We start from the raw sequence: 27,679 nt of genomic DNA on the forward strand, positions 1-27,679 counted from the left end.
TTCCCCGCGCTCTCCCTAGGAAGCACCGCGAACTAAGTCGTTGCGTTATATTACGGAAATGCAATTTCTTCGTTTATTATAAGGTCCTGGTACTTTTAGCGGAGTATTACAATATTTTTCTTTGTATGCTATCTTATGTCAGTAGGTATGAGTACACGCAGTTAATCAGTCATTGCTATTCCGGTTCTTGCTTGACTACTTTTGAGCAAATACTTGGCTCAAAATATATTATTTCACACATCGGTATGTTGTTTTATCTTTGACATGCTTGTGTGAATACTTAACTGTAAATTTGAAGTTTTAAGCTGTCGTCTAAAGCTATCTGTCCACGTCCAAGTATGACGCCAAACCACACAATTTCGCTGATCAGTATTAAATGGGGAGAAATCAGATCCTCTAGATCTGGGGTTTCCAAACTTATTTTGTCTACTGCCCACTTTGAGAATAAATTATTTTTTAGCGCCCTCATTTTTTCACCTACTTAAAAACCACTATTACTTCAAGATCAACATAACACCCCCAAGCCTTTACACAAAGCCCCGATTTTTTTCTGGATCTCTTACCGACCTCCTTTAGGCCTGCAGCGCTCATAAGAGGGCGTTATCGCCCACTTTGGGAAAAGCTGTTCTAGAACAACGATTCCTAAAGTGGGTTCCGCGGAACTTAGGGGTTCCGTAAAAAGTTACCAGGGTTCCGCGAAATTATTTATATAGTGAAGGAATTTGATTCTTCGCATTAAAAATTAAAAGTGTTATACTTTTAAAATGTTTCTAATAAGAGCTTTTGTTTTTTATTTAAATTACAGTGTTTTTGATTTGTAATCGTTTGATATGGGGTTCCATAAACTAAAAGGTATTTGATGGATGTTCCATTATCTTAAATGTTTAAGAAACACTTTTCTAGACAAGTGACAATCGAATTCATCGATGGAGTCGACATCGCTAGCAAGTCCATAAGACAGAATGAGATAGCAACGCCGGATGTCTTATTCCAACTTATGGACTCTCTAGCGATGTGAATTCGCCTGCCACTTGTCTAGTGGGCCGTCAGCTTGTTTGCTATTCTATGTTGCAGAAAAAATAGTTGCCCATTGTGATGAATTCATCAGAGATTAATCGCGGTGGTTACCTGGGGGGCCAATCCCCATGGAGGCGTTAATCACTATTATTACAACAATTTTCTTTCACACATTTCAACTTAGTGAGACGGGAGGTCCGTGGCTACTACGTGGGCCGGTGCTGGCAGGGAGCCGGTCTAATTCCTTGCCATCAGATATGTTGAAGCGTAAAGCAATCATATATGGTAAAATAATGTCAAATATGTCAAACTTAGTGAGACAACGTTTCAACACAATCCGGAGAACTCAACATCGAAATCCAGTTTAATCCACTGTTTCTTTTGTTTTTTCTTTTATTTTTAATCGGAGAAAAACAACACAGTACGTTCAAAAAGGAAAACAAGAGGAAAATTAATTAAATATTGTGTCCCACAGAAAAGCTGACTTTAATTGTAAGAAAACCAGAAAATTTGATCTAAAAATTAAACTATTTAATCGTTTTTGATAAAATTTCTTAGAATACAATCCGTTATACAAGCAGTAGATTTTAGTAGTTTTTACCAGAGGGAGACTTTGTACAAAAGTCGTTTGCTCGGGTACCTCTGTCCCATTCGTGTTTCAACCGTGAAGCAGTTGTGTTTGCATGCCTGTGTTTCGTTTTGAAGGGTGGGATATGGCGTGAATTTACAGGGTACAGTGGAATAACACCTGAGTCCTCAGGAATGGCAACGCATGGAGGGTATCAAAGGGCGAAACAGTATACTCTGTTATGTCCATGGTACTGCTCGTGTCTATAGGCAACGGTTACCACTTTCCATCAGGTGGGCCGTCAACTTGTTTGTCATTCTAAGTTGCATAAAAAAAAGGTGAACACACAAAGGGAGGGAAAGTCTCAGCTTAGACTAAAGGGCTCGGTACACGATATAATCTATATTTTTTTGGCTTCAAAATGAATTATAAAGTAAACATAATACAAAACAATCAAAACAAGTGCTTTTCACATCTCCATGGAAAATTGAAAGAAACAAAAAAAAATATATATTGAAGAATACGCTAAAACTGTTTTGATGGCTACCTAATCTTTAATGGTTTTACAATAAACTAGTGTAAACAAGCATATTCCGATGAACGGTAGGAATTCCGTGTGTTGGAATCTATTTCAAGGTATTAACGCATAATCTATTGGTGGATACTTTATTAAACATGAATACCTGGGGAACGCAAATAAACATTAAAAAAAAAAAAGAACTTTTTGTCTATGACTGTGAAATAGGGATGGTGAGTCACTATTATTTTAAATCGGAACCATAAATCAAAAGAACCTAAAAACAATATGTATTCATGGAGAAATAATCTATGTACAATAGTTCTATTTAAAGAGATATATTTTCTGAAATCCATTTCAGAATGTAGTTTCATCGTAAGTAAATTTTACCAGAGAGAGCGAATTTGTACATACAAATAGAAGGTAGGGAATTGTTTGTTGGTATAAGTTTTACTGTATTTACATTCATTTTTGAACCAAATAATAGATTATAAAAAGAAAAACAAGCTGTAATTGGATTTAGCAGCTCTTTAGCTAGCAATATACCTAGTTGTAATATGCGAGATGCGTCTAGACCTCCATGAAGTCCTAATAATTATCATCGTTAATTCGTGATTATTATATTTATTTAATAATAAAAAATAAATAAATAAATAATCCTTTACTAATACCCTGTTTGTATTTACCGATTGCGCAGACAGGAGTTATATTTCCATTTTTATTCGTTTACCTTTTTTAAAATGTCTCCCAATAGTAAAAGAATTGATGAATTGTCATTAATAATAACAAGTAGATTTAGTTTCACAAAATAAAAACACCTACTACAATAACTCCGTTTACTATCAGACAGGTCCTATGTAAAATATATTACAAAAAATAACAAATAATACTAACAACATATAATTAAAAAAGCTTTAACTGTAGCAAAACCGGTTACTTTGATTTAATAACTACTTAACCTATTCACATTAAAATTCTATGGAATCAATCTGAAAATATATCCTTACAGAAAAAAAAAAGAAATTTTCCAAATTGGTTTTTAAACTTATTACGTCAGACTAAAAATCCCATTGCTAGCAATATACCTAACCAGGTCGACTTCCACGCGGTTCCCCTTGGAAACAGTCATGGTTAATACTTCATGATGAATTCATCATGATAGGCTAACTGGCCTGTTTTCATTCTCATCGATCACCCTTCACTGGTACTCCGCCAGCGTATCCCGTTAGCGCAGGCGGGGTTACCATACCATTTTCATCCAACAAAAAAAAACTTATTACGTCATAAGTTTAAAAACCGATTTGGAACAAACAAAGAATACAACCGATTTGCAGCCTTTTCCTTTTTTGAATTCGGAAGTTATTACACAATTAGTCTTCTACATAGCTACCTCTCTCTTATCTGACACCTAGTAATCTTTTTTATTGTTAAGGAGGCAAATGACCAGACAGTCCATCTGATGAAAAGCGGTATTGTCGCTCATATATATTGCAATGTGTGTGTATATATAATGTGTGTGAATGTTTGCATATATAAAAACCGATCTTATCATAAAGCAAATGTGAAAACGATTTTTTAACATAGATATAAATTTGAAAAAACTGTAAAGTACGTTTTCCAAAAAATAAATAAATAAAACCTCAAAGGAAGTGTGACTTCACATTGATGAGGAGAAATAAGTATGATTGTGCATGTATATATGTATCAGCACTCCAAAAATGAATATGAACCCGAACTCTTTATTAAGAGGAATGTAGTAAAAGGTGATGTTGGCACCAAGCAGTACAATTCTTAAGAACACACACTATTGTAAAGAAATTCAAAATAACAACTGAAATGATCATAATACCTATATAAATAAAAAAAATATGTTATTCTAAATTACAAGAAATAACATAAAAAAAAAAAGCAAAAAAGTCACGCCGTGAATTTTAAACGTTGATGCAAATAATCAAAAATCCGCCCGGCTAATCTAATGTCATTGTCAAACTAAAGCCGTCTAATGCCATGAATTTAAGGCGTTGATCATGTGTACAGACGACGGTTACCACTTTCCATGGTGTCGTCAACTTATTCATGTATGCTGGTGGCGTATTCTGACGATGTCGGCTTAGGAGCCGTTTGACTCGATTATTATTGACATATTTAGTGGAACTTGTTCGCACCTCAAGTTTGCTGTCGGTCTCTGTTTGATTTTACAATAGCAATACTGTTCTCCGTTCATTTCTGTCCATATTTAAGGATTTAAAATACGATTTGTTTTTTTTTTTACTACTCATAAACTGTGGTTTTGCTTGCTAACATAAAAATATAGTCCAATTAAGTAATTTCGCCACTTCTGGGAATGGAACCAACATTTTTGCTGGGTCTGAAATTCTCCCTTTAGGTTCTCAGGTGGTTTCCAGGATAAATCTCGTAGTAATCCTACGAGAATTATCCTGGAAACCATCGTTGTCAATTCCTTGTTTTGTCACTGGAACCCTTCACTGGTATCGCCATTGTAAGCTGTTATTTCAAGCGGGATTACCATTCCAATATGGTAAAACAAAAAAATCTGTCATCTTTAGATTGTTTATTGCAACATCATGAAGCAATTTTCGAACAGTTTTTGACGTTTTTAAAACTGTTATAATATTTATTTATTGGCATTTAGCGGTATCTGCTGTGCATTGATATATGGATTAATCAGACAACCAATTATATTATTTTCAGCCATTAACTGTCCACTGCTGAACATAAGCCTTCCCCATAAGGAGAGTTTTGCCAGTAGTTACCATGCTTGGCAGGCGGGTTGGCAACCGCAGTATTTACAGATGTTTTAAGAGGGACGCTGCTGTCCATCCCTCCACTATAAGTTCCCTTAGTCGCCTCTTACGACATCCACGGCAAAGGAAGGGGTGGCCCATTCTATGACCTGCACAGCCAATTAGCATCCTCTTATATATATACAGATAAACAACATGGAATGACAAACAAGCTGATGGTTCATTTGATGGAAAATGGTAACTGTTATTATTAGAGAAAAACTGCACTATGGCATAGAGATCACAAAATACACTGTGACACGTGGTATCCCTGATGCAGTGTCATTACTGAGGATTTTTTAATGCATGATAATGGAATAGTAACACCTTCTGTGCTAACAGTATACTCTGCTGGGGCACCAGTAAGGGATGATAGATGAGAATGAAAAGGCAGGTTAGTTTGCCCAACGTAAGAATACACCTGGAATTCACATGATGGTTCCTAGGGGGGAACACGTGGAGGTCGATCTGACAAGGTGTATTACTAGTAATGGAGCTACTTCGACCTCCTCGCGGTTCCTCCTGAAAACTATCATGGTTAATTCCTGATGAATTCATCATGATGGGCTAACTGGCCTGTTTTCATTCTCATCGAGCACCCTTCACTGGTGCTCCGCCAGCGTATCCCGTTAGCGCAGGCGGGGTTACCATTCCATTTTCATCCATAAAAAAATACATATGGAATTCAGCATCATGTTTTTCAGGGGCGAACACGTGCAGGTCGATCTGACAGGGCTTATTTTTTTTATTCAACTTAGAGTGGAAAACAAGCTGACGGTTCTGATGGAAAGTGGTTCACTGGATGGAACTGCTTCACGGTAGAAACACAAATGGAACAGAGCAAACGACTTTTGGACAAAGTCTCCCTTTGGTTATTGCTAGCGATAGAGCTACTAATCCCTATTTTTAACAATTCCTTCTCCCCTTCTACCTAATTAGGCATATTGTTAGCAATGGGAATTGAAGTCCCCATTACTATCAATCCCTCTCTCTCCTGCTACAGACATAAATATATCAGGAGTGAAAGGGATTGTTAGTAAAGAAGACTGAGAATTCCATTGCTAGCAATATACCCAACCAGGGCGACCTCTTCGCGGTTCCCCTTGGAAATTATCATAGTTAATTCCTGATGAATTTATCATGATGGGCTAATTGGCCTGTTTTCATTCTCATCGATCACCCTTCACTGATGTCGCGCCAGCGTATCCCGTTAGCGCAGGCGAGGTTATCATTCCTTTTTCACCCATAAAAATATGGTATATTGCTAACTATAAGATTGCTAATCTCCATTACTAACAATCCCTTCACCCCCCTATATCGGTTAGTTGTAATATAAACAAATAGATAAATGTTTCAACTATCCATCTATCTTTGCTAAATTTCCCATGCGAGGAATTTTATCGTCCGTTTATTGTAAATATCTAACTGACCTGGTAACCCCGCCCGCGATATCGGTTTACGCTAGTGGGGTACCATTAAAGGGATAATACGTAAGGATGAAGACAGATCAGTTTTTTTAATGGATGATAATGGAATGATGACTCCGCCGGTGCTATCGGTATACACTGGCGGGGCACCAGTGAGGGATGATTGGTGAAGATGAAAAAGCAGGTCAGTTAGCCCATCGTGACGAATTCAACGATAAATTAGTCACGATGGTTTCCAGGGGGAACCGCGTGGAGGTCGACCTGGTAGGGTATATTGATAGCAATGGGGACCAACCTCCCAGTTACTAACAATCCCTTCTCCCTAAGACAGATTAGTTGGCCCATCGTAAAGAGTTCTTCATGAACTAACCACGATGGTTTAGAGACAATATGAGATTTGATTGAGCGTCCCTATTGTTATTGATGAGATTTCATTGGGTGTCCCTATTGTTGTTGATGAGATTTGATTGGGTTTTTTTTAAATGGATGATAATGGAAGGGTAACCCTACCCGCCTATTGTGAAGAATGATTGAGGATGAGCATCAGTTAGCTCATCGTGACGAATTCAACAAGAATTGTTCACCTATTGTTGTTGATGTCAAACTCCATTGATTTCCCCGCAGATTTGATTGGGTGTCCCTATTGTTGTTGATGAGATTTGATTGTGTGCCCCTATTGTTGTTGATGAGATTTGATTGTGTGCCCCTATTGTTGTTGATGAGATTTGATTGGGTGTCCCTATTGTTGTTGATGAGATTTGATTGAGTGTCCCTATTGTTGTTGATGAGATTTGATTGGGTGTCCCTATTGTTGTTGATGAGATTTGATTGGGTGTTCCTTTTGTTGTCAGAGAAGAAAGGGATTGTTAGTAACAAGGATATAACAGCTCCATTACTAGCAATATACCCTATCAGGTTCACTTCTATGCGGTTCCCCCTGGAAACCATCGTCGTTGATTTTTATCAAACTCATTATCATGGGCCAACTGATCTGCTTTCGCTATCTCTCACTGGTGCCCCGTCAGTGTATACCAATAGCGCAGGTGGATTTGCTGTACAATGTTCATCCATTAAAAAACGTTGTCATTTATTCAAAAAGTAGTACCGCTAAGGGGGGAGGGATTGGTAGTAATGCGGACTACCAGTCTGTCGGGTCGACTTTCACGTGGTCCTCTCTGAAAACCACCACGTTGAATTCCGGGTGTATTCATCACGATCGGCTACCTGTACCATATTTTATTCTCATCTATCATCGCTCACTGGTGCCCCGCCAACGTATTCCGTTAGCACAGGCGGGGTTACCATTCCATTATCAGCAGTTAAAAAAAATAGTAACGCTAGGGGAAAGTGAATGTTAGTAGTAAGATCTACTTAGCTAACAGGAATTACCGGTCTCTTTGTTAACAACACAACATTTCAGATCGACCTCCACGTGGTTCCTCCTAAAAATCAGAGAGGTTAATCTTATTAATATAATAAAATTGAAAATAGACGCTGTTTGTACATGGGAGATATTTAAGAAAAATATATATTTTTATTATTTTTTTTATATTTTTAGAAATGTTGTTTGCTGTGTAATAATGAATAATGATAATAATAATTATTCATTATGATCCATTAAAAAAACCCTCAAGGGGAAGGCCAAGGTTCAGCAGTGGACAGATGTGATGATTATTTTATTATGTCGTAGTACGTAATTCAATTTACTTAAATAAAAATCACTTTCCTAATTCAGGACGGCTCTACTTATTTGTCTACTTTTCTTATTGTTGTATTTTTAATTACCAGGATCAGGTTTGTATGAAAGAAAATGTTTGAAAAATTATACAGAAAATTGCAATAATTTTATTCAGTATAGTATCGCTAGTTATAAAAAAGCGTCTATTTTTATTTATAAATGTCCATATTGTTTCCTTTGTTCATTACATATTTTTTTGTAAATTTTTATCTTTCAGCGACATCTACCGCGATTTTTATGAACAGAATTCATTATGACGTGTCATGCCCTTCACTTTTGCTGACGTGAACTGTAACGCCTGCCATCTATTTCTGATAGATTCGAGTAACAGCATTAATCGTACGTAGTTTTTCCATATTTTATTATAGATGACACCACTTACTTTTTTGAAGATGTAAGACTTTATTATATAAACTTCAAATGTTAGTAAATGATATTTAATTATTTCAATAAATATTATCATTTTTTACTGTATTTAATTGTATATTTTTATTATCTTTCATTCATCTTTTAACAATAAAATTAAATAATTATAGCTGTATGTGGTATGCATTTGTTCGACATGGTTCATACTTTTCTCTAAAAAAGTATAATAAAAAAAAGTGAAGTTGCAAGAAATGGCGTCGCAAGTTGTTTTTTATTCTAAATAAATGTGTTTCTAATCGTTTTAAATGTTTTATAGATTTGATCGCGTTCATAGTGTATAATTAGTAAGTGCCGTTGAAGTTTCATTTACGAATTACGGTTACTTAGCTGAGTTTTGGTAATTTGGCTCTGAAACAATGGCGTCCAAGGAGCCCTTGCAATCCAATGTAAAAGTAGTAGAAAATCGAGAATTCAATGAAGATTATTCCACATCCATCATAGAAATAGATGCCGGTGAGGGTACTAAGCGTCGCAGAATGACTCACAACTATAGAAGACTTTCGAAACTGGGATACGATCCAAGTATGTCAACCAATACGAAACTTATCCAGTCTTGTGATGGCAAAGGTATGAAACCATATTTCTTCTACCCTTTAACAACTGCTAGGTTGATAAATTGTCTAATCACACCTGACACCAAGAATTACCTATATAATATTTTGGTGGGAAAACAGCTAACCTATTAAATTATTAGTTACATCATTAAAATGGAGGTCGTAAATGTTTATAAACATTTACTTAATATTTATGGTGTTATAGGTCTCTTAGCGTTTTTATCTATTGATATTTGTCATGTTTGGAATGGTATTTGCTGTATACCATAAGTTTCTAATACAGTTTTTGACTGATTGCATCACTATGGCCTTGCCTGCTTGATCAACACTTTCTACATATATAGCTGAAACTGACAATAAATAATGTTTAATTATACTATATCTATAAATGAACATGAACCTAGACTATATAAACATCATTAAATTCTAAATGTCTAACATGAGAAAAAACTGAGTTGAGAGAAAGTCCAATTTCATTGTGTCCAACTTTCATTTTACTTCATTATGAATGTTTTAGTAAAGTATTTTAAAGTGATTTTTTTTTTAATAATTAATATTGACAACAATTGAAAAACTTGTATGTCATTCCTTCCAATAATTAATAGGATTCCTTCTTACCTCTCGTAAGTCTTAATTTCAAAAATCCTCTTTTACAATGTTTGTTTATGTATATATATAATCACTGAAACTGTACAACTGATTTAAATTAATTATGTAAAAGTAGTAGTTATGTTTGCTCCAACTTAAGAGAACAGTTTTAATTCCGATGAGAAATAATGGAGCCAATAGGTAAATGTAAGCAGCAAAATAATATTTATCAGGTTATTTAGTTAACAATAAAAACCTTTTATTTGAAAAATCACTTGTCTTCTTTCCTTTAAACATTCACATCATTAATACAAAGTGTGACAACATTTGTATTATTTATTAATATTCATAAAGAATGTACAATATTTCCAAATTATTATATAAAAAATGCTCTTAACAATAATACAGAAAAATAGAATAAAAAGTATTAAAGTAACACATCATTTACAAAAATAAATAAATAAATATTTTTAAAGTATTCAGAACTACATCATGAAGTAAATATACAACTTTGAAGGTTATTTATAATTCAGATGTTGATAAAATACTCCCTATCCACGCTATTGGTATACACCGGCGGGGCACCAGTGAAGGATGATAGATGAGGGTGAAGAAAGTCAGTTAGCCCATCATGACAAATTCAATAAGAACTGTTTTATTTATTTATTTATACTTTTGCACACATTGAAAAATGTCTACAGGACAGACTCAATGCCTGATGGCATTCTCTACCAGTCAGCCGCCACGCTAAACAGAGAGAGTAAATGGTAGTGCACAGATTTAAAAAAATAGTAAATTAAATAAGTATTTTAATTGATAACAATTTATAATAAATAAACATACAAACATATAGAATTATATACTCTAAATTAATAAATATATAAATAATAACTTATAACAGATTATTCATTGTTATGATAAATTGTAGTAATGTTCAGGAAGGGACTTTTTAAAGGAAAATTTGGTTAGGGACATTTTGATATCAATAGGGAGTGCATTCCAAAGGTTGATAGCCGAGATGGTAAAAGATTGAGAAGAGAAGTTTGATCGGTGTGTGGGGGTATACAATAATAGATTGGAAGAGGAATGAAGATCTCGAGATTGTTCACAATGGTTTCCAGGGGAACCACATGGAGGTCAACCTGATAGGGCATATTGCTAGCAATGGAGCTATCAAACTCCATTACTAACAATTCTTTCCCCCAAAACAATAACTATCATGTTTGTTTGGAACACTTTATTGTACAGTAAAATCTTAAGTTATGGGGTATAGAGTTTTTAAGAAAAGAATGAGTACAATAGTGGACTTATCCTATAAAAGAGATCTCTTCCAGTCAATCTTTGAATGTCTGATAAAAGTTGGGAATTGGTGGAGACAAAACAAAAATATTAAAAAAAAGTTGAAAAAAGGTGTGACATTGTTTTTTTGATGGGTGAAAATGGTATGGTAACCCCACCTACGCTGGCGGAGCACCAGTGAAGGCTGATAGATGAGAATGAAAACAGGCCAGTTAGCCCATCATGATGAATTCATCAGGAATTAGCCATGATAGTTTCAGGGAGAACTGCGAAGAGGTCAATCTGGTTGGGTATATTACTAGCAATGGGATTTTCAGTCTCCATTACTAACAATCCCTTTCCCCCCTCTTGTTTATGACTCTGTTATCTATGAACCGATTTGGAATTTTTTTTATCCTTTCAGAATACACTTTCAGATTAGTTCTGAAGAAATTTTATCAAAATCAGTTAGTATTTTTATGTGGAACAAAGTCTTACAAAAAAAACATATTTGGATTCGCTGTACTGTTTTATCCTTGATCATTGCCATTCCAACATTGACATTGGACACTGTGACAAGTTGATATCGTGGTGGAACTCACTATCCTGTTAAACTAGTTGTTTATGATATTAATACTAGTACAAGATCACAAAATAATTTAAAAAATCAAAGCAAAAGGTAATGTGATTAAAAAAATAATAGTTCAATTGACCTCACTCAGAACAGTGTCAGTGTAAGATTGTTTCACAAAATTTTAAAAAATAGGTTGCTGAACTGATTTTGTTAAAATTTGTATTGGATTAATCTGTAAGTATATTCTTTAAGGTAAAGAATTTTCAAATTCATGTCACTTAATTAAAGTTATGCTGAAATGAGTGGCTATATGACAGTGTAAAATATAAAAGTAACAAACACAAAATCTCAATTGACAACCAACTTTTTAGGGGGGAAGGGATTGTTAGTAATGGGGTCTAATGAACCCATTGTTAGTAATATACCCTCAGGTCGACCTCCACGCGGTTCTCCCTGGAAACCATTGTGGTTAATTCTATTGGAATTCGTCACGAGGGGCTAACTGACCTGCTTTCATCCTCATCTATCATCACTTATTGGTGCCTCACCAGCGCATACCGATAGCGCAGGTGGGGTTACCATTCCATTAACACACATTAAAAAAAAACAACTTTTTTAAGTTGGTTGAAAAATCATTTGAATGTGTGAAATTAAGATCCATTTTTGATGAGAATTAAGATCCAATTTCATAAATTGTTGGTATCCTCCGATGTAAGTTTCTTCTAAGTCGTCTACTAAAAAAACTGTGATTAATTAAAACACTTTTTATTTATTCATTGGAATGTTTGTTTTTAACTGACTTCTTTATTTTCAACCAACTTCATAAAGAAGGAGATCCTCAATTTGTTTGTATTTTTTTTTTATGTCTATTACCACATAACTTCAGAAATTCTAGACTGATTTGGATTTTTTTTATATGAAAGGATATACTTACAGATTGGTCTCCTAGAAATTTTAACAAAATTATTTAGTGAAGTTTCTCTATCTAATACAATAAAAATATGGGAAGATAGTGTAAGAAACAGATCATTATCAATGTTCTATTTCATCAAATTGTGGGGTAAGGACCTTGTGTGTGATGCGTAACACAGGTTTATTCTACTTCAGACACCATTTCTTCACAATATATTAAATTGAGTTAAAAATAAATCTTGTAATAACTTATATTGAATATAACTTATCTATACTTATAATAAATCTGTAGAGAGGTAAATTCTGTACATGAAATATATTTCCAAAATAACTATCAGGGGGTGATTAGTTATCGATATTGATGCCAAAAATGCAATCAGTAAAATTTTTGTCTGTCTGTCTGTATGTTCGTTATAAAAACAAAAACTACTCGACGGATTTTAACGAAACTTGGTACATTTATTTTTCATATTCCTGGGCAGGTTATAGTATACTTTTCATCATGCTACGATCAATAGGAGCAGAGCAGTGAAGGGAAATGTGTCTGTTACATCAAAACCACTGAACCGTGAGGAAGGACATAGGCTAGTTATTTTACGAAAAACGACGGAAATGCGGACGAAGTCGCTGGCAACAGCTAGTATTGAATATAATAATAGATTTACTTTTATTGTGAAGGAAAGAATCTATTATTATTTGCCTACTTAAACTCGAAAATTGTCCATTCCATTTCCCTTCATGTTTATTCTGATGATGGTAGAATTAAAAAAAAAAAGGCTGTAAAAATGTATCTTTAACATTTCTTTTACAGGTAAAAAGCGTAAGTACAGCGAGGACTCTAAAGATCTATGTGTATGGGGTGAGAGCACTAGACCAGCTAAATTGAGCAAAATATGGCCAGTGTTCGACTCTGGAGGGTACGGGGATGCGACAATGTTGACCCTTCATGTTCTGAAGAAGACTTCTCCAGCACAGAACGCATTACTCCACAATATGACAGAATGCGATATAGGTTTACAGGAGCCATTCACAGCAGATTGGTTCGGAGGTATTAACGTAAGTTGGAGACAAGCCCAACTAGCACAGAAGGTCCCGTACGATGATGTGACCAAGCGCATCTTCTCATCTGTATCTCGTCAGCTGAAAATCATAAACACACATCTCCAAAGGTCTATGTTCAGATACAAGTATCCCAGAGTGACAAGGTCGAATGTCCTTCTAGAATGTTCGAATTCTCGACGTCCGGCCACTCATTTCAGTATGTCATTAAAGGCTATAAGGTTTCAATCGACGCCGCGGAGGGAGTTACCTTGTTATGGTAACCTGGAGTTGCCGCTGAAGATCAAGCAGGAGCCTACAAGTCAAATGTTCCCAGCTATTGTTAGGAGTGTACAGACAGACAGTGATAAAGTGCAAGGTGTTAAGATTAAAGTGGAAAGTGATAAAGTGAAAGTAGAGAGGGACAGGGAACGCGACAAGACCAAGGATAAAGAAAAGGATAGAGATAGGGAAAGGTGAGTGACATTTTATATGTTAGTTTTGATGTTAAATAATAGTGTGTAATGTCTATGGATTTTTTTTGATGGGTGAAAATGGTATGGTAATGCCGTCTGCGCTAACGGGATACGCTGGCGGAGCACCAGTGAATGGTGATAGATGAGAATTAAAACACCAGTATATAAAGCCCATCATGATATTCATTGTGAATTAACCATGATAGTTTAGCTGGAGAACCAAATTTCATTTAAACCTGTTCAGCTATTTAAGCAATGGGATTCTCAGCCTCCATTACTAACAATACCTTTCCCTCTAATGTCTATGGATTAAGGGTGGGTAATATATAGCTATATCTATATATTTTTTCCAATATCTATATACTTGTTTAATAAGGAATATTTTGAAAAGTCTATAATTTAAAAAAAAAAAACTTTGCAATACTGACATTTAACATAACGAAAATAGATATCAATGTCCAGAGATATCTAATATATAAATATCAGATCAGTATTTATACTACCCATGCCTACTGTAGATTGACATGCTGCATTGCAATTATTACTGATTTAGAGATTTTTTGATAGGTGAGGAAGAAAATAATAATAATAATTTAAATTTAATATCTTAGCCAAACAAATCACAAAACCAAACAAAAACGTTAGGGGTGTTCTTCTCTAGAAATCTGTCCGATTCTAGAATACCCTAATGCTCTATTAGCTTATGCGACCCCGGCCTCCAGAGCCGCTGCAGTTTCCCCTCCTTTCCTTTCCCACATAAGTCCTTTATTCTTCCCATTTACCAATTTCCTTTACACATTTCCAACGTTCCCTTCCTTTTTTCCTCAATCCTTTCCTCCATACCGTAGGTGGCGGAAACCACCAAGAAATACATTCCCAAAGAGGGTTGACGTCAAGCAGGTGGCCGGTCGTAAAACTAAAAACCAAATCTTTTTGTAATATGGATAAAACCATATTACGCCCCCCGAATAATAATTGGGATAAGGGTAGGAAGATGATGATGATCTTAGCCAAACAAAAATACCTAAATCTAAATGGAAATTTCATGAAGATAAAGTTTACTTTTTACTGCATGTTAATTGATGTAGTTGGTCAGAAGATAATGGGAAATAAAAACAATAAGCTGGTAAAAATATTGCGTTGTCGCTAGCGCTGGCCATGCGAGAAAAGTAGACTATATAAACTCGCGCACATTTAATTACTAAATAGGCCGCTGATTTTAAAATCTTGGAGAATATCAGTGCAGTACTTTCACACACGTTAAAATACCAGCCTTTTTAAAGTTACAGTAACAAATAATGCACCAGTGCGAAGCCAGGCCTAGTAGCTAGTATGTGAATAAATTGGTCTTGTGGTCCCGGTAAAGAAAGGGCCACCTTTTCCTTTCCCGTGGGTATCGTAAGAGGCGATTAAGGGAACGGTCGAGGGATGGGCAACAGTATCTATCTTAAAACATCTAAGTGGCTACTACTAGAAAACCTCTCTTATGGGGGAGGCCTGCGATCAGCAGTGGATAATTAACAGCTGATATAGTATGGCTTGGTATATAAATAAATAGTAATTTCACTGTTGTATCTCGCCCATTAAACTGAAGCAGGTATGTGACTACAGCCACAATGACAAACAAGCTGATGATCCACCTGATGGAAAGTGGTAACCGTCCCCTATAGACATGAGCAGTGTCATGGACATAACGGAGTATACTGTTTCGCCCATGATACCCCCCATGCGTTGTCATTCCTGAAGACTCAGGTGTTATTCCTCTGTACCCTGTAAATTCACGCCATATTCCACCCTTCAAACCGTAACACAGCCATGCAAACACAACTGCTTCACGGTTGAACATAATATTAGGAGGATAATTTCGTAGGTCCAAAATTAAAAAATCGAAAATTTTCAGCAACGACGTGATATGTTATTAGATTCGAAATTTTTTTTGTTTTTGACTTGTGTTTTTTTTTAGTGATAATGCCCTGTTTAATATGTAAAAATCTCCTGTAAGAACGTTCTTAACTTTAGCTTGACGCAACATTGGAATTACCTATGTATTTTCAAACATAATTAAAGAATTTTTAATATTTTTGACTACTTAAAAAATGCTCTGCTTACAAATTGAAATGTTAATTGTGCAACAATATACATATTAAGAAAATCTCTGAAAATTTATATTCTCTCTTCAGACTCTCTTCCAGGCAATCTTAAGATGGAGAGCAATCATTAAATGCTTATATAATGTTCCGTAATGTAGAAATCTTAGTACAGGCAATGTTGTTTCAAGTAGAGTGATGTGTTCAGATCGTCACACTCGTCTCGGCACTCGTCGTGCCACCGCTGCCGGCGGCGTGCGCGCATCAAGCGCTGTTCCATCGGCGTGCAGTGCCGCCGCGACCGCGCCGTCGCCGCTAACAATACCACAGCACCCACCACGCCCACCACACCCGCCACGCCCACCATGCCAGGGGCCTCGCAGGCCTGGGGCACGCTCACACTTGTCGAAAACCCCGATATAAAAGGACTCAAGTATCACAGGTGAGCAGTAAAAATTACTAAAATTTTAGCCCATTTTATCTATGGGCCATTCTAGCCTTGGCAGATATCACAACTTAGTTAAGAAAAACTTACTTTTTTATCATATTTTTGGATCAATGTTTTATTAGTGTTTTTAGGGTTCCATACCTTCAAAGGAAAAATGAAACCCTTATAGAATCACTTCGTTGTCCATTCGTCTGTCGTTCTGTCTATCAAGACCCTTTGTCTTAGGAACTTATAGAGATATCAAGTTGAAATTAGTATCATATACTCAGGTCTGCAGTCTCTTAAGACAGTGAAAAAATGAAGCTTCTAAACCGATGCAATTAAAGGATATAGTTTATGTTCCATTTATATCGCATATTTTGACATTCGCAAAGGGAATCAAAGCCTATAGGGTACTTTCTGTAGACTTAGTCTGGAAATTTAGCAAGAAGTAATGTCATGTAGTATAGTTATTTCACAAAAAAAGTCTATGTATTTTGTACGGAACCCTCGTTGCGTGAGTCCGACTTACACTAGACCCGCTTTTTTATATGGCATATTGTCCAGACATTATATGTAAAATGAATTGTCGTAGTCAACTTGGTTTGATACGTTCCAAGGTTAATGCACGTGGAGAAGCACCCGAACGGTGGCGCCAGTGTGTTGTACCTGCACCAGCGGGACGTGGACATGCTTGCTGCCCATCAGCAGGAGTCCCTCGCGAAAGAGTTCCTCAAGGTATGCATTTCGTATTACTATTTTTCGTCACACAGCCACCAGACTTTACTTTGTACAAAAGTCGATTGCTTGGGTACCTCTGTCCCATTCGTATTTCTACCGTGAAGCAGTTGTGTTTACAAGACTGTGTTTCGGTTTGAAGGGTGGGATATTGCGTGAATTTACAGGGTACAGAGGAATAACATCTGAGTCCTCGGGAATGGCAACGCATGGAGGGTATCATGGGCGACACAGTACACTCTGTTATATCCATGGTACTGCTCATGTCTATAGGCGACGGTTACCACCTTCCATCAGGTGGGCCGTCAGCTTGCTTGCCGTTCTAAGTTGTATAAAAAAAAAGTCTTGTTCATAATAAGTCATTAGTAAACGTCATGGCTATGGCATGTACTATAATTTTTTTTTTTATTCCACAGCTGGTATTCTCAGAGGACAGCGAAGGTTGGGCCCACTTCGTGTGCGGCGTGGTGCGAGGCGCGGCCGCCAGGCTGCCCTGCTTGCTGCGCTACCTGGCCGACGAGCACCCCAACCTCACAGTCAAAGCTGGCGTACTAGCCCGTGCGTCAGACATTGAGACTACAACCATTAGCAGATATTATCAACAGGTAATACGTTGTTCGTTATCATTTTATTGTCCACTGCTGACTTCATAAGGGTTTCCAGATGTGAATTTAGATTTTTTCACCAAATCGATATGTTTTTCAGGACTAAAGTTTAAAAACTTTAACAGGGTTTAAAAATCCTATCACAAAGTTTTATAATTTTTTCTCTTCTGGGAATGGCTTATCCAGAGCCAGTGGACAGATATCTTAAACCGCATGATGATGGTATAAGGCATGGGGAAGCACAAAAGTTCCTGATGGGTCGACGCGCAACAGTTTAGCTGACCCCGTATGTGAATATAAGATATATCATTTTTCTATATGCAGGACTTTATAGTCTTCGAATGTGTGTATATGAACGTAAGAGTGTGTGCCGTTGTGTGTATGTATGTAAATAGCATGAAACTAGCTTTAAATTGGCCCATGTGTTCATCCCAGGTGCAGCAGTCGTACGCGGCGGGCACGTTCCGTTGCGGGCCACTGCACCAGATCTCGCTGGTGGGCACGGTGCACGAGGAGGTGGGCGGCTACTTCCCCGACATGCTGCACATGCTCGCCGACTGCCCCTTTCTCAAAATGGTGACAGACACGTTTCGTTTTTTTAGCATTTAATAATGTTTATGGAATAAGTGCCACGAATTGACGCCAATGCTTGATCATCGAGTCATGCATCATCATATGTTATGGAGCACTGAACAACGAATATCTAAGGGCAAGGGAAGATTCTCTAAATAAAGTAAAAAAAAAATACCAAATATTGAAATTATCAAAGGTCATTAGTCATTAAACAAAACTAGACAAGAAATACTAGATGGCGCTCTATAATCGAGACTTGTGATTTTTTTGTTGTTTATTTTGTAAATAAAGATGTAATGAGACAAAATTTCTAAACTAGTGAATGGTTTTAATTATTTGTTACCAATACAATAATAATTTATCATAATTTTTGTCTTTACTCTCTTGCACTGTACAACTTTGTAAAAAAAAAATACACTAGCAAGAAACATTGTGATTGTATGGATAATAATTAATTAAGGAAAAGATTGCTTATTATCTGTTACTTCATATTCATAGATAATAGTAAAAACCTCTCGACAACTCGAAATTTTACTTCAAATTATTTTTAATTACAAAGTAATCAATAAAAAGTACAAGTCTCTATTCCGGCGCCATCTCTTATTTCTTGTCTAATTTTGTTTAGAGATCAACAATCTTAATAATATGGATATCTCACACCCCTTTATATTGTTTTAATTTTTTACTTTTCTGGGTAATAAAGTGTATTGTAATAAAATATTTATTATATAATTATTTTATAAGTATCTAAAATGGCTCTACAAAACTTCTATCACTAATTTAGTATTTAATATTTTAGAAATTCTATCTATCACGCCATCTAGTAATAACTACAACAACAAGGACATCTCTTGCCCGCCAAATGATGTGTGGGCGGACGAGGTAGGGGCCTCGGGGTATACCCCTCTACCCCGGCTTCAACTCCGGAGGCGACGACCTCCGGGTCGCTGGGTTCTTCAGCCGGCATACACTGATGGTCTGTGTATGCCGGCTAGTAATAACTAAACCTTTACTCTTTTAGTACAGTGTTACTAGATGTCGCTGTAAATATTAAGTATGTGAAAGTATTATGGAAGAATACATCAATCAAATATCTAAAAATATTTATTCGGAATACACAATTTAAAAATTTGCTTCGCAAATTCTTTTGCGAGAAGCAAAATTTTATATCTAAATAATATGTAACTAACATGAAATTAAATACTATCATTTTAATAAAGTATTTTCAAGGTCGGTTCAGGATTCAGTATTGGCCATGACATAAGTACATACAATAATATGTATTCCAATCTAACCTTTTTTTATTTTAGAGTCACCAAAACGAGTTTCACAGTTTCGTTTAAAATTATTACTTGCAGACAATGCCATGGGGCCCCATGTCAGCGGTCGAGATGGAGCCTCAGGAGTCCAACGATGGGCCTATACTGTGGATTAGGCCTGGAGAACAATTGGTGCCTACCGCCGAGCTAGGGAAGAGTCCTATTAAGAAACGACGGTATGTTAAATCCTTCTTTTGTTTTACTCATATGACACTTGTTAAATCAATTATTTATTAAATTGTATCTCAATAGAAGCCAGTCGTGTTGTGGATATGTTTAATTAACCCGTGGAGTGATCGGCTCTAGACTAGCTTGCTACATCCACTGCGTCACCGATTTTTTAAATTACCAAATTTCGATTAGAGGTTATGGACAAATGTGTTTATTACCTACATAAATTAATGACCTACATAGATTTAATGAAAACGCCGCTGCAAATTCGAGTTATGCGACAGAAACTGTTACATTAGTGCGCGGTATCACATTTTTGTTCGGTACAGCGTATGATGCATAAACGCTCGAGTGGTAAAATATTTCTTAAAAAAATTTTTGCCGAATATAATTTGGACAATTTAAGGTGTTAAAGAATAGAAAACTATGTATTTAGCGACATGAAACTAAATTCAACGTTGCTGTTGTTCTGAGATGATCAATTAAGATCAATTTCTTTTATAAATGCATTTGAAAAGCGTATCTTAAACATAGTGTTTTCATGTTTGAGTCAGGACGGGCATCAACGAGCTGCGCAACCTGCAGTACCTGCCGCGCTACAGCGAGGCGCGCGAGTTCCTGTTCGAGGACCGCACGCGCGCGCACGCCGACCACGTCGGCCACGGGCTCGACCGCATCACCACCGCCGCCGTCGGTGCGTACACACTACACGCTACACGCCGCGCACTGCGTACTACACGCTACACGCCGCGCACTGCGCACTACACACTACACACTACACGTCGCGCACTGCGCTCTACACACTACACGCCGCGCACTGCGCTCTACACACTACACGCCGCGCACTGCGCTCTACACACTACACGCCGCGCACTGCGCTCTACACACACCGCTCCCTACACACCGCGCACTACACGCCGCGCACTACAAACTGCGTACTACAGTGGTTTTATCAGTTTTTTATAATAAGTTTTAATATTTGCATGCCTACACTATGGCACAATAAGATTACACGCCGCGACTACATTTTTTTTTGTAATGTAACACCTACACATAAAAATGTACCTTATTCCAGCAAATAAATGAATTCAATTTATCGCAACTGCAAAAAAAAAATCTGTTCGTTTTCTTTTTTCTATGGCGTTTCGTACATTTGTCAGTGTGCATACTTTGCTCAATGTAATTGTATATACCAAATCAAATTTTTAGAAAGTAATGTAATATTACCAAAATTTATACCTACATATTTATTAAAGTCTAAGCAAAAAATAAAAAAAAAATATTCTAGTCGAAATTTTTTTTTTTAAATTGTATTGCTGACAGGTTTCACAACACGATCCAAGACTGTATCTTGATACACTTTGGCTGAAGTTTTCATTCCTTTTTCCAAAAATGTAGTTTTGTGACTCTGTCAGTATTAAAAATATAACAATAATGTTGACAGGTGTGCTAAAAGCGATCCACTGCGGTGACGAGTCGGACCGCGGCCGGATCACCAAGGACGTGGTGGCCTTCCACGCGGCCGACTTCAACAAACTGGTGCAGTTACTGCAGCTTGACCTGTACGAGCCGCCCATATCGCAGTGTGTCACCTGGTATGTGTATCTTCTATTTGTGTCTGAAACACGAGTATTACTACATAATTATTATTAAATAATTATGTAGTAAAAGTAATTTTAGTACATAATTATTATTATAGCCAATTATAGTTATCCACAGCGCAAAACATATGCATCCGTTAAGCAAATAAAAACATATTTCATAACAATATTAGTATGGTGCATCCGCTACAATGCTCGCACTGTAGGTATACTGTGGGAACACTACAGCCGATGATCATGTTATCAAAATCCGTTCAGTAGTTTAGTTTTTGAATCAAAATAACTGATTTTGTCACAATTGAAGTCGGTTTATTTTTTGTGGAATAATTTTTTTTTTTTTAATTAAATATTTTGTTTTAAATAAAAGTAATTTTATTTAAATTTACGACCGCGGGAATTAACGCGACGCAATTGCCGGTAAATAGTGCCAACATACCGGAGGGAGAAGGGATTGTTAGTAATAGGGATTAGTAGCCCCATTGCTAGCAATATACCCTGTCAGGTCCACCTCCTCGTGGTTCCCTCTGGAAACCACTGTGATTGCTTTATTGTTAGATTCGTCATGATGGGCTAACAACTACCTGCTTCATCCTCACCTATCATCTCTCACTGGTGCCCCGCCAGTGTATACCGATAGCGCGGGTAGGGTCATCATTAAAAAGTACCTACATACCTGATTTCTATTGCCGACGTGTCGACGTGGTGCAACTCACGTGGTCCCAACAGGACCGATGTGAACTGCGTTTTCTAACAGTCCGCGCAGTCAACACTGCGTTTAAATAAATTATCGCATAATTTGAGTGTTGTGTGTTAACCTGGGCTTTATGCTATTGAAATGCCGTGTCGTGCGGTTCTGGCATAGAATAAGCCATCCCTTCCTGTCCCGTGGGTGTCGTAGGAAACGACTAAGGGAACTTAATGATCGAGGGAAAAGTAGCAGAATCTGTCTTCCTAATTCTTGCCTAGTGTGACAGTAACTGGCAAAAGCTCGTATAAAAGGAGGCCAATGTTCAGCAATAAGTAATTAATGGCTGATATGATGATGATTATCTTATTGAAAGCTCATATCTAGGGTTGCCATCCATCCAGGTTTCCCCGATTTGTCCTAGTTTAGAGGGCATTCGGGGTGCGTCCGGGCAGGGCGTAATATAAAGACTTAGGCGTAATTCTGTTTTGTTAGCTACATTTAAAATGATGATAAAACATGACTAAATTTAGTTTTTAGGTCTGTAAATAAATAAAAACGTGATTTATGACATTTTCAACTATTTTTTAATACAGTATTTAAAAAAAAACCTATATATATATATATATATATATGTCCGAGTTCTGGTTTCCAAAATCCGGGATTTTTAGGCGTCTTGTCCTGGTTGGCAAATTTTAGAGATGGCAACCCTACCCATATCCAGGGGAAAGGGATTGTTAGTGATGGAGTCTGAGAATCCCATTGCTAGCAATATACTCAACCAGGTCGACTTCCTCGCGGTTCCCCCGGAAACTATCATGGTTAATTCCTGATGAATTCATCATGATGGGCTAACTGGCCTGTTTTCATTCTCATCTATCACCCTTCACTGGTGCTCCGCCAGCGTATCCCGTTAGCGCAGGCGGGGTTACCATACCATTATCACCCATAAAAAAAAACCCATATCCTATGTACTATTTACCTGTAATTGTGTCGCGTTAAGACTCTATATATATAGCTAACTTTAAAATGAACTAACACTTATTGCATTTATAGGCTAGAAGAAGCTAAACTCAATCAGCTGAGGCGGGAAGGTGTCCGGTACTCCCGCCTGCCCCTGTGCTCGGATGACATCTACTTCCTGCCGAGGAACATTATACACCAGTTCAGAACCACCTCGGCTGTCACCTCTGTCGGTGAGTGGTGAACGAAACATCAGAATTTGTTTGGAAATATTCTATGTGTCATTAAGACGCCAAAATGTAACATATGAACTTACATTTTTTTAAATATTATTATTAATAATGTAATTGTTTACGCAGCGTGGCATCTTCGACTGAAGCAGTATTACCCATCGTCGGAGGCGTCCTCGCCAGCGGACGAGAGGCCGCCCAACCCCCAGCCTATACCGAGTGAACTCGTCACCGATGGTAAGGGCTATACTACTGTTTACGTTACGTCTTTATCAGAATATATACAGGGTGGAAGGGACAGGCTGGCCAAAACGAAAATAACTGACTCCAATGAATGGTCTCAAGCAGATGACAGATTATTTTTCATCACACCCATTTCATCACTTGATTTTACTGCATAAAACTAATAATATTTAAAAATATTTCATATAATCCTAAAATGTCGCAAATTCGGTATTTTTACATAAAATTTTTCATATTTATACTCACAGATTAAAATTATTGGAGTCAAATATGAGTAACATCCTTTATTTTGTTTTAGAATCGAAGAAATCCACAACTAAACACAAGTCTGGCGTTATAGAAATGAGGGCGTTAAGTGCGAAATTCAAAGAGAAGCCCGCTTTGAAATTAACAGAGGCGAGGAAAAGTATAGAGGTTCAAGTGAAAACGGAGAAACAGGTGGACGAGAAGAAGGAGAGGAAACCAGATCCTAAAATCGATAGATCTGAGCTGAAGACGGAGCGAAGTGATCAGAAGGAGAAAACTGAGCATAAGCCAGAACGGACCGAAGTAAAAACGGAGCGTACTGAGGTAAAAACTGAAAAGGTAGAAGTGAAATCTGACAGAATCGACCACAAATCCGGCAAAACGGACCAAAGAGATAAGTCTGAGCATAAAACGGATAGAATAAAACAGAGGCATGAAAAGACTGAGAAACCCGAACGGAATGATAAGTCGCATAAGAACGAGGTCAAAGTGGACAAGGTGGAGAAATCGGAGAAGAATCACACGCATCGACACAAAGAGCCGGATAAACACCGGACGGAGAGCAGGCCCGACAAACTGCAGCACGATCACCACAAGCGGCATTCGTCTTCTCGCTCGCACAAATCGTCACATAAGTCCGACCGGCCGAGAGAACACAAGGAGCACAGGAAAGAACACAGAAGCGACGATAGGAAGTACGAGAAACACAGTAAGTCTGATATTGTGAAAGACGCCAAGTATTCAGAACACAAACCGACGGCGGACAGTGTCAAGTTACCGCAAGAAGTGGTCCATCGACCTCCAGATTAGTGAATCGGACTTTACTGTTTCGAGTGAGTGTTGTGCCAGTTTGCAAGACAAAGGATTTTGGACTTTAGTGTTAACAAGTTTAATTTATATTTTGGTTGAAAGTTGATTCTCTGAAAATAATGTCAATTTCGACATAAATCCTATTGTAATCTCAATCAATGATTCTTTTTTAAACAGGTACACTTATTATAGCATACATAGGTATTTTACCACATTGCCAAGTGATAGAAAAAGGATAGAGTAATAATATGGATGGTGTTTGTCATTTCCGTGGAAGTACATGTAAAAGTTATTGTATTGCTAATTAGCATCATTTCCAGTGGGGCTACCATGAATCACCAAACCCGAACTTCGTACTCGAAACGAAATGTGACCGAGATAAGTAATGTAAAGCAACCATGCAGTATCTTTGGATTAATTTCGGATAAGGACCATAAAACATGTTCGGAAATGATAAAAGATGACAGGTCTTTTGTCATTCGCTAACGAATTTATGGAAAAATAAAGTTTATATAAATCAATTAAATATAAATATAAAATTATATAAAAATTCATAATTAAACTTAATTTTTATTTTTAATTTATTAATAAAATTATTTTAATTTAAAAGCTTTTGTAGGTCATGGCTAAGATGAAAGATTATACTATTTCCATAGATAAAAAAACTTCTAAATTAATTTATCACCAACATATTTCGCATTTAAACTCTTGAAGTTTACCATGAAGGTGGAAGATTGAGAAATAAACAGAAGAAAGGGCATTCCGCCCTATTTTCTACTAAAATATTTCATATTTACATGATCGCAAAAAATATTTTTTATTAAGCACGAATCGCAAATATATGTCAATGTATTAAAATTTTATAGTATAATTACATTTAAGATTACTATAAGTTTTCCATTAATACATTAAGTTCTTTACACAAATGCACGTAATTTACATATGTGTGGGAGGTTATTTGCAAATATCTAAGTACCTATTTATAAAATTTCATACTATCTACCTACGTTTTTAATGATTTCTATCAGGTTCGCGCTTTACAATTTGTTTATTAAACAAGAAAAGTAAATTAACTGTACAAGTAATACAAGGACATATTATATCAAAACAATAAACATTTTTAAATATCAATTAGTGTAACTTTTAACGTTTCACTCTAAATTCGTCAAGACTGCAGTATGGGGTTCTTCAAAAAGGACATATTAAGGTTTCTTCAGGGTCGGCAACGCGTCCCCTAGTATTGCAGGCGTCCATAGACTACAGTAACCGTTGACCGTTTACCATCAGACGGGCTGTATGCTCGTTTGTCACCTGTGATATAAAAAAAATCCGAAAATAAATTACCTCTTGAGTTTTCGTGTAATTTGAGGTTAATATCAAGAAAAACGTGCTGTCGGTTTCGTTCGTTCGTACGCTCTATGGTTGCGTTTACAACGAAGGAATTAACGTCACTACTCGTCTTTGTGTTCCATTTTAGAATGTTTCGTGGTACGAATTGTACGACATTTTATTCCGAAACTTCGTATTTACCGTTCATGGTAGCCCCCCCCCCTCAGGTTTATTTTTGGGCGCGCTTGTGACGTGTCTGTTTTCTTTTTATTATACACTATGTAATTGTTAATTAAAGGAGTTCTTTAAAACTGGTGTTAGTATTCATTAATAGGGTCTCAAAAAAGTTGTTTTTGTTTTTTGTCTAGAAAAAGTTTTATATTGCAAAAATAAAAACAAAAAATAAATTCAAATTGTCGAAAAAAGAACAACTTGTACCTATATCAAAAGGTTTGTTCGCATTTTTTTTTTTTATTTTTTGTTGATATATTTTTTTTTCTAGTATTTTTTTTTTAAACTCTGTAACGGATATTAACACTAGTTTTAAGCAATCATCAACATCATCATTTCGGTTGTTAGTTAATGCAGCCTCCCCCATAAAGGAAAGGTTTTTCCATTAGTTACCACGCTTGGCAGTTTTGTAATTTGTCTTGCCTTGTGTATTGTTAAGTTTCATTGTTTATTTCATGAAACGTAAGGTTCAGATTTCTCTGTCGAGCAAAACGATGGCGCAATCTCCTCGGAACATAGCTTTAGGATAAATTTTGTAAATATTACATAATCGGTCTCGTAGAGGCTACGTGCGATGATATGATTGGACGCGCAGTTTTGGATCTTCCACGCAACACCTGTTTTAATATAAGATTTATATTAAGTAACTCGTTTAATTTAAATTTCTCTAAGTGTAGTTTTGGTTTCAAATGCCTAATAGCATTGCCAGTGTAATATTTAAGTTATAACATATTGGATTTACTATTTATAATGTGTATTTAAAAAAAGAACTATTTTGATTAAAACCTCCTTTTTTTTTTCTCTTTGAAATTTTTTGACTGTTCTATTTTTTTTTTATTCTGTTCTAAACAAAATTTCTAATTTTAAATTATTTTGTAATATTTAGTGTCAACTCTGAAGCGTATCTGAATCCTAATTTATTTATTTTTTTTTATTTAATTTAGCGAAATTATGATATTGATGACCGAGTACTACATTTGAAGTACTTGTGAGCTAAATTGTATTATCATAAATTTATTTTATACTGGTCCTTGACGTAATAATTTCGCTGTAAAATCAGACCGATGTTTTAGTTTTAAATAAATAATAGCCCTTTAAAATTGATCCTATTTATTTTGTATTTTGTATATTTTGTTACTAATATATATATATATATATATATATATATATATATATATATATATATATATATATATATATATATATATATATATATATAATTCAGAAGGCGATTACTTTGTATTAAATTTATATATATTATAAATTTATGTAATATATTAATAAAATATAAAATCGAACTGCAATCGAATAAAACGTCTTTTTTACGACTAATTTTGTAACATCTAAAACTGCGTTGCGATTGTGATTTGGTGTTTTAACGGAGCTGAACAGAAAATATAATAAATAAATTTTAAGAGCAAATAAAAAAACTAAATTAATATTCACACATATTTCTAAAAACTGCACTAAGATATAAAGAAGTATATTCTGATAGGTTAGTTAA

General features: G+C 36.1%; 1 protein-coding gene across 1 annotated transcript; it reads left to right on the forward strand.

The window, feature by feature from the left end:
• Positions 1-8,671: 8,671 nt before the first annotated feature.
• LOC113519434 (uncharacterized) lies at positions 8,672-26,160 on the forward strand. The gene is made up of 12 exons (XM_026904541.3): positions 8,672-9,064; positions 13,215-13,917; positions 16,213-16,446; positions 17,052-17,169; positions 17,586-17,774; positions 18,210-18,350; positions 19,706-19,842; positions 20,392-20,531; positions 21,282-21,432; positions 23,180-23,319; positions 23,446-23,553; positions 23,858-26,160. The coding sequence occupies exons 1-12, from the start codon at positions 8,854-8,856 to the stop codon at positions 24,613-24,615; spliced, it is 3,030 nt and encodes a 1,009-aa protein (XP_026760342.2). The 5' UTR covers positions 8,672-8,853; the 3' UTR covers positions 24,616-26,160.
• Positions 26,161-27,679: the final 1,519 nt, after the last annotated feature.

The sequence above is a fragment of the Galleria mellonella genome, unplaced genomic scaffold, assembly GCF_026898425.1.
Source record: "Galleria mellonella isolate WM207_F2 unplaced genomic scaffold, CSIRO_AGI_GalMel_v1 utg352, whole genome shotgun sequence".
In the NCBI taxonomy this organism is placed as follows: domain Eukaryota; kingdom Metazoa; phylum Arthropoda; class Insecta; order Lepidoptera; family Pyralidae; genus Galleria; species Galleria mellonella.

What these genes read in the sequence shown, in the direction of transcription:
- LOC113519434 (XM_026904541.3), top strand. Translation starts at nt 8,854, where the DNA reads ATGGCGTCCAAGGAGCCCTTGCAATCCAATGTAAAAGTAGTAGAAAAT. An exon ending in TCGCGAAAGAGTTCCTCAAG is followed by an intron (nt 17,170 to 17,585) that starts GTATGCATTTCG and finishes TTTATTCCACAG; the next exon opens with CTGGTATTCTCAGAGGACAG. An exon ending in AGTCCTATTAAGAAACGACG is followed by an intron (nt 19,843 to 20,391) that starts GTATGTTAAATC and finishes TGTTTGAGTCAG; the next exon opens with GACGGGCATCAACGAGCTGC.